Raw genomic sequence first — 14,504 nt, forward strand, 5'->3', positions numbered from 1 at the left:
TTGAATCTGCCAGAAGTCTCTTATATTCTTCGTTTGGGGGTCATTTTTCTCATTGTCGTCTTCATTATCTTCTACCTTGAAGGACAAGACATTGAATTTTGTGGCTTGGGTTTCTCCTCTGTAGAATAAGGTTTTGTAACAAAATTTCCAAGTGTTTTTCAACTCTAGCATTATGAAATTGTTTTTTGTTTAAGTTGTTGTCATTTAAAATCGGGCTTTAACAAATGAAAGCGCTCTGTTGTAGGGGTCTTGGGTTTGGTCAGTGTTACACTAGACAGTGATATCTAGTCTTGGTATTACTCATCCAAAGATTTTTGAACCCTGAAGAAGGAAAGCAAAATAAATCATGGGCTAAGTGAGATCTTTCTCCTTGAACTCTTGATTGTTAACACAAAAAGCCAACACATGTGTTTGGGGCATCCCTTAAAAGAGGCTGAAGGTAATAAAATTTGAGGAAGGTATGTTCAGATTAATGAGTCTGTTAACCAGACAACACAGATGTTATTATCATTGACTAACAGTGAGTTTGCCACTGTTATGCCAGAAACTTGGAAAACTCAGCAGTGCCACAAGACTGGAAAAGGTCAGTTTTCATTCCAATCCCAAAGAAAGGCAATGCAAAAGAATGCTCAAACTACTGCACAATTGCACTCATATCACACGCTAGCAAAGTAATGCTCAAAATTCTCCAAGGGAGGCTTCAACAGTACATGAACTGAAAACTTCGAGATGTTCAAGCTGGATTTAGAAAAGGTAGAGGAACAAGAGATCAAATTGCCAACATCCGCTGGATCATCGAAAAAGCAAGAGAGTTCCAGAAAAACATGTACTTCTGTTTTATTGACTATGCCAAAGCCTTTGACTGTGTGGATCACAACAAACTGTGGAAAATTCTTCAAGAGATGGGAATACCAGACAACCTGACCTGCCTCTTAAGAAATCTGTATGCAGGTCAGGAAGCAACAGTTAGAACTGGACATGGAACAACAGACTGGTTCCAAATAGGGAAAGGAGAACGTCAAGGCTATATATTGTCACTCTGCTTATTTAATTTATATGTGGAGTATATCATGAGAAACGCTGGGCTGGAGGAAGCACAAGCTGGAATCAAGACTGCTGGGAGAAAAATCAGTAACCTCAGATATGCAGATGACACCACCCTTATGGCAGAAAGTAAAGAGGAACTCAAAAGCCTCTTGATGAAAGTGAAAGAAGAAAGTGAAAAAGTTGGTTTAAAGCTCAACATTCAGAAAACGAAGATCATGGCATCTGGTTGCATCACTTCACTTCCCATCACTTCATGGCAAATAGATGGGGAAACAGTGGAAACAGTGAAAGACTATCTTTTTGGGCTCCAAAATCACTGCAGATGGTGATTGCAACCATAAAATTAAAAGACGCTTGCTCTTTGGAAGAAAAGCTATGACCAAACTCGACAGCATATTAAAAAGCAGAGACATTGCTTTGCCAACAAAGGTCCATCTAATCAAAGCTATGGTTTTTCCAATAGTCATGTATGGATATGAGAGTTGGACTCTAAAGAAAGCTGAGTGCCAAAGAACTGATGCTTTTGAACTGTGGTGTAGGAGAAGACTCTTAAGAGTCCCTTGGACTGCAAGGAGATCAAACCAACCCATCCTAAAGGAAATTAGTCCTGAATATTCATTGGAAGGACTTATGCTGAAGCTGAAACTCCAATACTTTGGCCAGCTGATGTGAAGAACTGACTCGTTTGAAAATACCCTGATGCTGGGAAAGAGTGAAGGTGGGAGGAGAAGGGGACGACAGAGGATGAGATGGTTGAATGGCATCACTGACTCAATGGTCATGAATTTGAGTAAACTCTGGGAGTTGGTGATGGACAGGGAGGCCTGTCATGCTGCAGTCCATGGGGTCACAAAGAGTCGGACAAGACTGAGCAACTGAACTGAACAGTGACTTTAAAACTAGATGATTCTAAGACAAATGCTTTGCTAGGCTTGGCCACTCAGAATTCTCTGAAGAGATTTAACTTGTTAGTAACTCTAAAAGTCACAAGTGAAAGGTGGTGGTAGTCATTTAGACATCTGTAAGTGGATCCAGCTCTAATCTCATTGCTACCTCTTGTAGAATTCATTTCAGGGGATTGATAGAAACACCATTAAAATTAGCAGAACAGATGCCTGCTTATATAGTGTGGATTTGAGAGCTCCAGGCCCTGAGACTGCTTCCCTATTTCTCCTTTCCCTAATGATAGTTGTGTGATACCTAGAATATCACCCCTATTGCTTATACTCCTTCACTGATATGACTTTTTAAAATCTAAGGTGACTAAAGCAAGCTTAGACTTTCAGTGCTATCAATGAAGGATCTTAAAACAGGATTACAGAGAGAATTAAAAAATAGAGTATATAAGTTCTAAATGTTTAGGAGTCTTGACAAAGTGCTGCCCAAGGGGGAAAAGGGTATAGAAAAAGCAGGATTCAAGGCAGCAAAGTAAACTTGCTGTAGACCCACCAAACGATAGCATACTGTGTGAAAAACCATCATAGACAAAGAAACTGGCATGTATGCCTTCATCCAGCACAAGTCAAAGCTGGTGTGCATTTGTCTGTGTGAGTGTATGCAGGTATAAGGTAAAGGTTGGACAACACAATTTCTAGGAGGTAACCTGTATTTACTGATATTTACAGTGATGTTTCTTTTTTTTTTTTCCCCTCGTCAACATATGCACTGTTTGAGTCTCATGGGAGATTGTGCTAACTTTATGATCAAATCAATAATAAAACCGATTTCTTTGTAATAAGAAAAACCTACCTTCAGAGCTTTGCCCATTTTGAAATTCAATAGAACATCTTATACTTCTATATTACATTCACTCTGGTATAATAGTTATGTTTAAAGTTTAAGAAAATTGATTTGTCGTTTAAGTTGTAGAAGTATTTTAGAATTCTATCAAGAGTTAAGAGTTAGGAATTCCCTGGTGGTCCAGGGGTTAGGACTCCATGTTTTCACTGCAGGGTTCAGTTGTTGGTCAGCGAACTAAGGTCCTGAAAGTTGTGGTTTTAGCTTAAAAAAAAAAGTTAAAGCATGACCTTCAGTTAAATGGAAATTTAGTCATTAGGATAGAAATGATTAATCCATAGTAAATTAGGAAAACCTAATATCAATTATAAGGTATTATAATATTTTACAGCATTTATTGAGAGTGTCCAAATTGGAGAAGGATAATGGGAATCTGTGCCTAAAGAAGAAAAGAAAATTATATGAGTTTTAAGACAATTTTAAGAGATTGCTTAAGTTCTCTCTAACCCAACCCCACCTTACATGGAAAATCGTATTATAAACAAACTAAAATCCAAAAGCTTCTAATAGAAACACTTACCAATGTCATTGAACTTGAATCACTGTATTTCCATCCTTTGATTTAGTCTTTTTATTTTCCTAATTGTATTCTTCTCTTTTAACCAGAATATATTGATTTCAATGATCCACATCAGGTAATTCAACTGTGATTAATAAGTAATTTAATAACTACTACAGTTCTAGTACTAAGTAAATCTATTGAATGCCATTCAATTCTGTTTTCTTCAGCTAAATTTACTTTTATTTTGAACCAGTGAATTCTGATCTGGATGTGAATTATGAGGGATTAACTATCTGGCATGGTTTTCAGCTTGACCCTGTCACTTTCACTAGTGAATTCTGTTTATGCACCAATTTTTTTTTCACAGACAATAAAATTCAGTGATGTACGTTACTGTTAGAAGTGTAGTTTTTGCTGAAGGCAATCAGACTTACTGACTCTAACTAAAATAAATAATTGGAGATTTCTAATCACTAACCAAAGCATTTTTCCCATAGTAAGAAGAAACCTCTCTGTTTTCTTGTTTTGTAAATCCTCTGGACTTAAATATAATATGATCTCAACTCCTTTTGGAGAAGGAAATGGCAACCAACTCCAGTACTCTTGCCTGGAAATTCCTATGGACGGAGGAGCCTAGTGGGCTACAGTCCATGGGGTCATGAAAAGTCGGACACGGCCAAGCAACTTCACTTTCACTTTTCACTTGCATGCATTGGAGAAGGAAATGGCAACCCCCTCCAGTGCTCTTGCCTGGATATTCCCAGGGACGGGGGAGCCTGGTGGGCTGCCGTCTATGGGGTCTCACAGAGTCGGACACGACTGAAGCGACTTAGCAGCAGCAGCTGCAACTCCTTTTAAAAATTTCCATCATAATTTGAGCAAAGGAAATGTACCTTGGCTAGCTGGTAAAAACTAAAGACAGTTCTAAGCAGTTCTTTTATTTTAAATGTTTGCACTAAATGTATGAAATATTTCAGATTTATATACTTTAATACACCCCCCCCCCCACTAAGATTTAACAAACTGGTATTAAACATTTAGCTTTTATTAAACTCCTTTAACGTCTGATGAAGGTATGATGAAGCTGCCTGAAGTGACTTACGGTGGAGTTTTACACACAGTGGAATTGGTTTGTAAAGTGGACTAAGCACAAGCTCCTGCAGTTGTTTGAGGTTGACTATAACTGAGACTGACTCTAGTAGGACTCCCAGCACCACCAGCACTAAAGAAAGGACCAGTCTTAAATACCTCCTTTTACCTATACTTTTTGCTCTAACCCCTAATTATAACTGGCATTGGCCTATTTACACTTTCACATACTTGAAAAGAGGCAAATTATGTGTCATAACATGAGCTACTATTTGTGGAGCAGGTTCCCTGTACCAGGTGCAGCACCCCGTGCCTGACACAGGTCATTTCACATGAGCATCCAACCCCAGTGAAGCAGGTACTGTTACTTGTCCCACTTTGTGGAGGAGGAAGCAGAAGGTTGCAGGGACAGTAAATGCTATGCTCTCCTGGTGCAAGCCGTGGCATTGACTCCAAAGCCCCTGTGTTTGGTAACCATTACATTGCCTCTCTTCCAGCTTGCAAACCCTCTGTAAACTTCTCTCCAATTAGACAGATTCACACTCAACATCCTGGGTAGCTCAACCCTGATGAATGAAAGAGTAGAACCACTGGGAGTTGATTAAGGAGCATATTCCTGAAGTGCGCAGAACAAAATGGGGCTGAAGAATACATAATGCCCTTCCTCACCCTTTTTTATTTCTTTAATATTTTATGTAGGAACTCATGTGTTTACTTAAATAACTGCGTTAGTTTAGTATGTCTACTTTTTAGAAAGTAGACGTACTACTTGTGTACTGGATACGTGTGTACTGGATCTGTTATTCTACAAGTATCCCAAGGCACATGCCAGTTTTCTTGGCTACAGTCTATTTAGAAATACCTAGGTCTTCTACCTTAAATGCACTTTCTTTTTCTGCAGGTTTTTACCCAAGAGAAATGTTTTCATATAGGATCCAGGGGTTCCTTCAGTTTAATCTTAATAGCGATATTTTAATTAACATGGAATAAGTCCAAGTTTGATTTTCTCTTGGCTGCTGCTTAGCTGATTAAAATTCTTTTCTAACAGCCTCTAAACACACACACACACAAATTTAAAAACTCTTGTGGCGCTCTCTTATAGGACAACAAAAAATGTATATTAAGCTATTCTTTGAATGCTAATATCATTCATATCTCAAAATGAAAGTAATATTCCCATCACTAATTGAGGCTTATTTTTTAAACTCATCATTCTTAGTCCTTAAAAAATCCTGCCTGGTCCATCTTACAGCATCCGTTAAGTTTACATTTTTGTCATCAATTTAGTAAGCTCTTATCATTAATTATAGCATGGAATCAAGTGATATAGTTAACATAAGTTGACCTCGTCACACGCAGTGATGATCATGTTCTCTTCAAAGGTCTTTGTTCTTAAGTCTGTATGACCCATGTGCTAGTCTAGAAACACAAGTCCATTTGCTTTCATTACACACCCGTACAATAGAGGAAGGGGGTAAATCTTACACAATAAGGTTATAAAACATATGCTCCCTGCAAGACATTCATGGCTTTGCCCTTCTAACATGCATTCCCTCAACTGTCTTCACAAATGCTACTAAAAATAGTTCAACATTTGTGATGCTGAAATATGTATATTTTGATAAATTTTAAATTATTTATCCATAGAAATATAAATATCCTGTACAAAAAAAAAGTTAGCTTATTTTAAGACCTCTAGGATGATAAATGAAATACATGAGTTTATTTTTACTCTGTCTTTGAGTTATTCAGTCCATATAAATTTGTGAATCTCTGTATATACATTTCTCCCTTTTTTTTAATTTCTGTGCTATCTGCTTTATAATATTATAATCAAATTTTAAGAGCTCTAACTCTTAAACAGATATAGTTGTCTGAGAAATTCATGTTGTGACTGCTTTTGTCAGGTCATAGAAAAGACCAATAAATGACTGTGGCTGGGAACTTGACCTGAAGGGGAACACAAGTTGTTTTCAGATGACATGAGAGCAATCAGTCCAGAGATGGGAAACATGGCGTCAGCGTAGAATTAGGAGGACCAGATGAAGCCTTGGCTTCATGCACTCACCAGTTACTTCCTGATCACCTACTGTGTTTCTTTTGATAAACTAGGTCTGTGATAGGAATGAGGCCTACTTGAATAGGGCTTTACAGAAGTAACCTCATCAAGAAATAAAATGACATTTTTACTGCTTTTGATATTTTAGATCAGTGTTTCAAAAAGTGAAGTGCCACATTGTTTTAGGAGAATTTTTGGCCTTCTTCCTAACCGTCCCTAAATTTGTTACTTTTATAAGATGGCAAGTGAACATTTCCAAACACAGACACATCATCATAAGAAGGTTTTTATTTAAACTTTATGTTCTATTCAAAATGATATTTAAATACTCCTGATTTATCACTACGTTCCTTTCTCATCTCTTATCATCAAGGGTCTTTCTCCTAATTATTTAAAGGTCCAAGCAGCATATGGGTGAGGACCCACCCATATGCCCATCCAGGTGAGGTGTTTCAGGGGGTGACCCTCTGATTTAATCAGAATTGGCTTTAGTGACTCAGAATCAAAATCTGGGTTTGGGTGGCAGGTTCTAACTCATTTCATGCTGGATTTTGGAGACGTCTAAAGGGTTCTGTGGAGAAGGCAATGACACCCCACTCCAGTACTCTTGCCTGGAAAATACCATGGATGGAGGAGCCTGGTGGGCTGCAGTCCATGGGGTCGCTAGGAGTCGGACACGACTGAGCGACTTCACTTGCACTTTTCACTTTCATGCATTGGAGAAGGAAATGGCAACCCACTCCAGTGTTCTTGCCTGGAGAATCCCAGGGACAGGGGAGCCTGGTGGGCTGCCATCTATGGGGTCGTGCAGAGTTGGACATGACTAAAGCGACTTAGCAGCAGCAAAGGGTTCTGTAGAAGGGACCAGAGTAATGAGAGGAGAGGAGATTGATGGTTGCAGCTATTTATCAACTGGTACAGAAGTCTAATGTTTCAGTTACTGATAAGGTCAGCCTGGTGCCACCCTGCCTGACCCCTTGTTAAGATGACTTAACCTTAGTGAGAGGTGTGTTCCGCCAAGTGCCTGCCACTGTGGACCAGACCCTGCTTCTGTCCCTGTGAGATGATTTGCCTTCCACTTTGGTACCTAACAGAGCAGGCACTGACAACAGCTGACTCAAAATTTTCTCTGGGAGGGCAAGCTTTCTTCCTTCTCTGACGGAAATATGACAATATTTCAAAAGAGTAATTGGCTGAACTTTTTGTGGTGTGTAGCAGAACATAATGACTAATAAACATCTTATGAACTATACTGCTTTCCTTAGCTGTACTTACATTGTCTCATAAGATTGGAATGGCCCAAGCTTTACATACTCTCCAAATTTATCAAGAGCCTCTATTTACAAATGAAGAAGGCAATTTTTGGTCCATTTCTCTCATTCATTCAACAAATATTTATCGAGAAACTTCTATGAACCAGACATTGTTCTGGAGATACAGCAGTGAGCAAAATAGGAGGAAAAAACATCCTGACCCTGAGTCAAACCTGGTGGAAGCAACAATAAACAAGGTAAACAGGCCAATCCTGTAGTCTGTTAGAGAAAGATTAAACATTGACAGTAAATATCCCAGGTGGCACTAGTGGTAAAGAACCCACCTGCCAATGCAGAGTACGAAAGAGATGTGGGTTCAGTCCCTGAGTCGGGAAGACCCCCTGCAATAGGAAATGGCAACCCACCACAGTATTCTTGCCTGGAGAATCCCATGGACAGAGGAGCCTGGCAGGCTATAGTCCATAGGGTTGCAAAGAGTCAGACACAACTGAATTGGCTTAGCACAAGCACATAAATCAAGCTAGGAAAAGAGATTGTGTGTGGGTGGGTGGGTGGGGGGAGGGAGTCAAGGAGGAGCTCACTGAGAAGTGACACTTGAGAAATGACCTGAAGAAAATGAAAGGGTAAGATGTTAAGTTACAAAAAGAGCATTCCCGGGATAGGGAACAGCAAGGGCAACCATCCTGAGGTGAGAACACTCCTTCTGGCACATTCAAGGAGCAGCGCGAAGGCCAGTGTGGCTCACTCCGCTCCACACTTGGAGAAGGAGGTCAGAAAGATCTAGGTGCTGGGTCACTGATAACCTTAGAAGTCATTACAAGGACTTTGGCTTTTCTGTATCACTTGGGAAATTATTAGGGGGTTTTGAACAAAGTGCTTTCACCTGATTTTTTTTTAAGATTTATTTATGGCTGTGCTCGGTCTTCAGTTGCTGCATATGGGCCTTTTCCAGTTGGGTTGAGGGTGGGCTACTCTTGGCTGTAGTGTGTGGGCTTCTCATTGCAGTGGTTTCTCTTGTGTCAGAGCGTGGGCTCTAGGCATGCAGGCTTTGGTAGTTGTGGCACAGGGTTCAGTAGTTGCAGCTCACGGGCTCTAGAGCACTGGTTCAGTAGTTGTGGCATGCAGGCTTAGTTGTTACCTGGCATGTGGGATCTTCCCAGATCAGGGATTGAACTGGTGTCTCCTGCTTTGACCAGGCAGATTCTTTACCATTGAGCCTCCAGGGAAGCCCCTTGATTTTTGTCTCAACAGGCACCTTTGCTGCTATGTTGCGGAAGGACTGTAGGGAAGCAGTGTGGAAGAAGCAATCCAGGTAGAAGGTTCTTAGTGGTGACTCAGACTCTGTGGTAGCAGTCGAACCTGATGAGCCAACAGGATGGACTTGATATGCAGTGTGAGAGACGGGATAAGGAAGCATGACTCCATAAGTTCTGGCCTAAACAAATGGAAGAATGACTTGCTTTTTATTGAAACAGGGAAGACTGTGAGAACAGGATTATTTTTAATGGGGGAGATGAAAGGAGGGATTATCAGGATCTTAGTTTTAGACATGCTGAGTTTGAAATGGGCTTTGATACTAAATGAAGATCAGACAGAAGTCCAGGAATGGGGACATAGTTTGGAATCACCAACATATAAATAATACAAATATTTATTTATATAAATAAATATAGAAAATATGTATACAAGGTTCAAGACCTGTAAATAATATAAATAATACAGAAAACCTAGAGATAGTGGAGATTACCAAGAGTGACCATAGATATTAAAGAGAATATGTCCAAGGACTAGATGAAAAGGAACGCACACAGAAATAGAAAGTTAGATGTATGCAGAATAAGGATATAGTATTCTGGATGTAAGAAAAAAGAGACTTTAGAGGATGGTCAGCTATGTAATGCTGCTAATATGTCCAATAAGTGAGCTCATGTGAAGAGTTGACTCATTGGAAAAGACTCTGATGCTGGGAGGGATTGGGGGCAGCAGGAGAAGGGGACGACAGAGGATGAGATGGCTGGATGGCATCACTGACTCGAAGGACGTGAGTTTGGGTGAACTCTGGGAGTTGGTGATGGATAGGGAGGCCTGGCGTGCTGCAGTTCATGGGGTCGCAGAGTCAGACACGACTGAGTGACTGAACTGAAGAAGTAACCTCTGATTTAGTCAGGGAGGAGGTCATTGATGACTTTCATAGTATAAAGTAAAAACTCAGTTTTCTACCAATGTAGGGAAAACCCAGTTCTTTCCTACTATGTGTTTCTTCCCTGAGTCTTCTCTGCTACTCACACAAAACATTTCACTTCTGCTCACCAGATGTGTGGCAGGAACCAGGGCCCAAGACCAATATTAGAACAAGAGATGATTCTAGTGTTCTTGTCAGTTAGGAAAGTTCAAGGGTTTTAGGAGCTCTGTGCCAGCAACAGGGACAGAGACCTTTATGTATTTCTATTATCTCACAGACAGGAATAGTTTTAATGGATCAAAGATTGAGAGAAGTCTGATTGGAGGGGTTCAAGTGGCAGATGAGAAATGGGAGAAAAAAATTATGAATAACTCTTTTAAGCAGGTTTGTTGTAAAGGGCAAGAGCAAGATGACATGGCGATGGGCCAGGAGGCAGTGGCCAGCCTGCTGACAGTCACATGCTGTGAGTGTGAGCGTCAGCTGGGTATAGAGTCAAGGACCTCAGATGACCTTGCTTTTGGTAAACATATAGATTTTTGAAATGTTTGTCATTGATGTATTGTGCTAACAAGAGAAAGATCAAGCCAGTCTCAATGTACAAATATTCTTTCCTTTTTCACTTCTGACTTTACTCCAGTAGTTTCCTCTAGATTTTTCTTTGGAAGCTAGTTTTTATGAGTCATGTACATTTTAATTAGTTGTTTATATGCCTGCCTCCCATTCTAGCCTGACTTTCTTGAGAAGAACCATGTTTTTTCTTTACATATCCATTTCTGGCACATTGCAGTTACTCTGTAAATGCTTCCTGACTGGTAAGCTCCATGTTGGCATGTGATGTGTTTGAATGGAAAGGTCAGTGTCTTCCTAAAGCCTGCTGTTCATTTTTGAATGGAAATTCCATTTGGTTGTTTTGTTTTCTATAGAGTTCCTATGGAGAAGGCAGGGTGAGGACGGGTTCTCTGCAGCTCAGCAGCACATCTGCTGGGAATTCATCTTTGAAAAGGACAAAGCGAAAAGCACCTTCCCCGCCCTCGAAAACAGTCCTGCTGCAAAGTGATGAGAACAGTCATGTGACTGGTAATGTTAATTTTCCCATTAACATTAATTTGTGCTGTATTTTCTTTAGACAACAGATATGATATGTTATAAATCATGTCTTTTTATTAAATAATAATAGTTCTTAAACTTAACTTTTAATTAATTGATTTTAATAGTAATACTTAGATAGTCCCTGATTATTCTCACCACCTTTGAAAAATCTGCAACCTAACAAAGTGTAAAGCTGTATAGCTCCATGATCCTAAAATGAGCATATTATAATTTGAGTCTATTAAGAAGATACTATCTTTCCAGGACTGACTACATGTAGGATTGGGAATCTAACCAGATTTAGCTGTATCAGAGCTAGACAAGTAAAGTGGTTTCTAACGAGGTTAGGGCTATTTCTTTCTGAATTATATAAACGTCACTAAGTTAAGCTAGTAAGGAATCGTTTCATTGGTGAACATGACCTGCCTGCTTATAGGTTATGTCTCTTCTGTCCTCTAGCCACGCAGTCAGTACCTGCAGTTCCTACCGACAGTGGTGTAGAAGTGAGCTCTTCTGAGGGCCTGTCCAGCCCAGGTATGACACCTCTGTTCCTCATCTTGTAACCACTGAGAAAGAACTTCCAGTGAGTTGGGGAATGAAGTTAGAAGCTACTTGTAATGCTCTGTACATGAAGGAGATACAGATACTTTGACTCCATTTCCCACCAGGGAGGGGCTTCCCTGGTAGCTCAGTTGATAGAGTCTGCCCGCAGTGCGCAAGATATGGGTTCAATCTCTAGTCGGGAAGATCAGAGAAGGAAATGGCAACTCATTCCAGTATCCTTACCTGGAAAATTCCATGGACAGAGGAGCCTGGTGGCTATAGTCCATGGGGTCACAGAGAATTGGATATGACTGAGTGGCTAACACCCACATTATACAGTATGAAATGAAAAATATTCCCCTCCTGAGCTCAGAGCCTGAAATACAGCAATCAGAATTTTAATTCTGTGATGGTGACAAATATAATTTCTTCCAAAATGCTTTTCGGTCTCTGTTTGCTTAATTCTATTTTCTAAGTGCCATCACCACAGATTTTACTTCTTTGGCAGAAGCCTCCCTCGGCCCTGGGAATGAACAGTGCGCTGTGTCCCAGCTGCCCGCCGAAGCCCCTGTCTCGGGGTGCCCTGGAACGCCTGAGGCTGCTGCCACATCTCTGCCCTGTAAGTTACCTGGCCTTTCCTCAGTGGCTAAAAATGAAAGTGAAAATAATTCATGTAACAACCACAATAGTGTCGGATACAGTGAGCATTTTTCTGAATAAATGAATTTTTTTTTAAAGTTCACAAGAATAGCTTTAATCTAATACAATTCTGTTTTAGCAAAGGGTAGTGTTTGTCAAACAATTTTGCCCTTTTGACTATTTCCAGGAAAAATATACAAGATGTCCCAAAAGGCTTAGTGAAATTTTAAGCTTTAATAATATAAGATGCCACAAACTATGTTTATTTGAATTTCTTTTACACAATTGAATTTTGTGAATTTTAAATATTTTAAATTTTATTTTTGTTTCAATTTTGTAACCTTTAGAAGGATTGAAAAAATTATGATAAATATATTCAAATTATAGAAGTAAATTTCAATAATTACACTTTCAAATGATATTTTTGTAAATTTTTTTTTTAAACACACTTTGGGAGTTGTTGTATCTTCAAACTACACTAAAGGTTTGGATATTCTGTTCTTTGAAAGTGAATTGTCTTCCCTTAGAATGTATGAAGCTGAAATATGATAGTTGCGATATAACATCTGTGAAAAGTATTCATTGTTCACAGCCCCCACCTCATTTTGTTATAATCGTTGTTATTGTTGTAGTTCTAAAATTTGGTCATTTGACCATAGTATGAGTAAACAAACTTGATTTAATATTTTTTAAAGCTTGGGAAAATCTGTACTAATCAAATAACAAAGTGTGAAAGTGCTCTTGGATGATTAGAATTTTTTTTAAAAGAATCACAGCCTTTTCTAAGACTTTTAATGACAGGAATGAATTTATTTAAGAAAGCCTACATAATGCTTGGGCTTCCCAAGTAGCACAACGGTGAATCTGCCTGCCAGTGTAGGAGATGCAGGGTTCAATCCCTGGGTTGGGAAGATCCCCTGGAGTAGCAAATGGCAACTCACTCCAGTATTCTTGCCTGGTGAATTCTATGGACAGAGGAGCCTGGTGGGCTACAGTTCATGGGCTCACAAAAAGTCAGACACAACTGAGCATGCACACATATAATGCTTATAACTACTAAGTATAAAGTAGCTCAGACGGTAAAGCATCTGCCTACAATGCGGGAGACCTGGGTTCCATCCCTGGGTCGGGAAGATCCCCTGGAGAAGGAAATGGCAACCCACTCCAGTATTCTTGCCTGGAAAATCCCATGGACTGAGGAGCCTGGTAGGCTACAGTCCATGGGGTAGCAAAGAGTTGGACACGACTGAACGACTTCACTTCATAAAACCCCAGAAAAATAATTTGAAAAGACTTTTGAAACATGTGACTCATTCTTCATACTTTAGGACCAGTTTCTCAGTGAGGACCTCATGCTTAAAATTGTGTATCTATATAAAATACTTGTGATTGTGAAGAGAGAAATAGGGAGAAAGATCAATAATTTGCTAAATGTTACCTCGGTTGATTTCAAAAGAGCTTAGCATATATCAAGGAGCCATCTATAAAACAACTTGCATCTAAACCGTAATGGCCATTAAGTTTTCCTGGATACATTTCTAAAATTATGTAAATACGTTCTTACTATATAGATGTCATATCTATATAGTTACTTTAAAGGCAGAATATTGTACATTGGCATCAAAATAACTATTTCATGTCACAATAAAGACTTGGATGTATAAGTATGGGCACATATTTATATATATAAGTTTACTTAGAGTCAAATTATTTTTTCTTAGTAATCTACTTTTCAATTTATAACAAAAATGTTGTTAAAATTCCCCATATTTATTAAAAATCACAAATGGCATACTACTGTCTATATGCTTAAAGACAAATACATTTTAAGTATTTCAAATATTCTTCAAATATATTAAACTTTTTGTTAAATTTTGTAGATGTGCAGATCACTACAATTCAATGCTATACTACTTTTTTTCCCTCCCTCAATTGGGGCAAAATTAAACTTTGTTCAGCTGCTATTGTGTGGGTGGAGGTACTGAATTATATTCAAATAAGCAGAGATCCAAAACTTCATTCTTTGGTTTAAATATACTTTCAGAACTAGTGTGGACACTAACCACTTAGGATGGCTCCTTGTCTTTTACCCTGTTGGCCATTTGTTGTTAGAAATAATAATAAAACCATTTTATTCAACAAAATATTAACCACAGCTATTGAAAAGAATCATACACACACATACATATTGATATGGGACAACCTTTAAGATACAGTTGAGTGGAGAAACAAAAGTTGAAAACATCAGATACATGATGGTTCCATTTATATTAAATAAACCAA

The 14,504-nt window shown here is 39.0% G+C and overlaps 1 protein-coding gene across 5 annotated transcripts in view; it reads left to right on the forward strand.

Annotated features, from left to right (window-relative positions):
- The window catches only part of COBLL1 (cordon-bleu WH2 repeat protein like 1), a 169,553-nt gene that overhangs the window by 136,882 nt on the left and 18,167 nt on the right, over positions 1-14,504 (forward strand). For all 5 annotated transcript variants that reach the window (XM_070804031.1, XM_070804035.1, XM_070804047.1 and 2 more), the window contains 3 exons: positions 10,874-11,027; positions 11,499-11,573; positions 12,091-12,201. In XM_070804031.1, coding sequence (XP_070660132.1) covers positions 10,874-11,027; positions 11,499-11,573; positions 12,091-12,201 — 340 coding nt within the window. The remainder of the gene's footprint in view (positions 1-10,873; positions 11,028-11,498; positions 11,574-12,090; positions 12,202-14,504) is intronic.

Source organism: Bos indicus, chromosome 2 (genome assembly GCF_029378745.1).
Source record: "Bos indicus isolate NIAB-ARS_2022 breed Sahiwal x Tharparkar chromosome 2, NIAB-ARS_B.indTharparkar_mat_pri_1.0, whole genome shotgun sequence".
In the NCBI taxonomy this organism is placed as follows: domain Eukaryota; kingdom Metazoa; phylum Chordata; class Mammalia; order Artiodactyla; family Bovidae; genus Bos; species Bos indicus.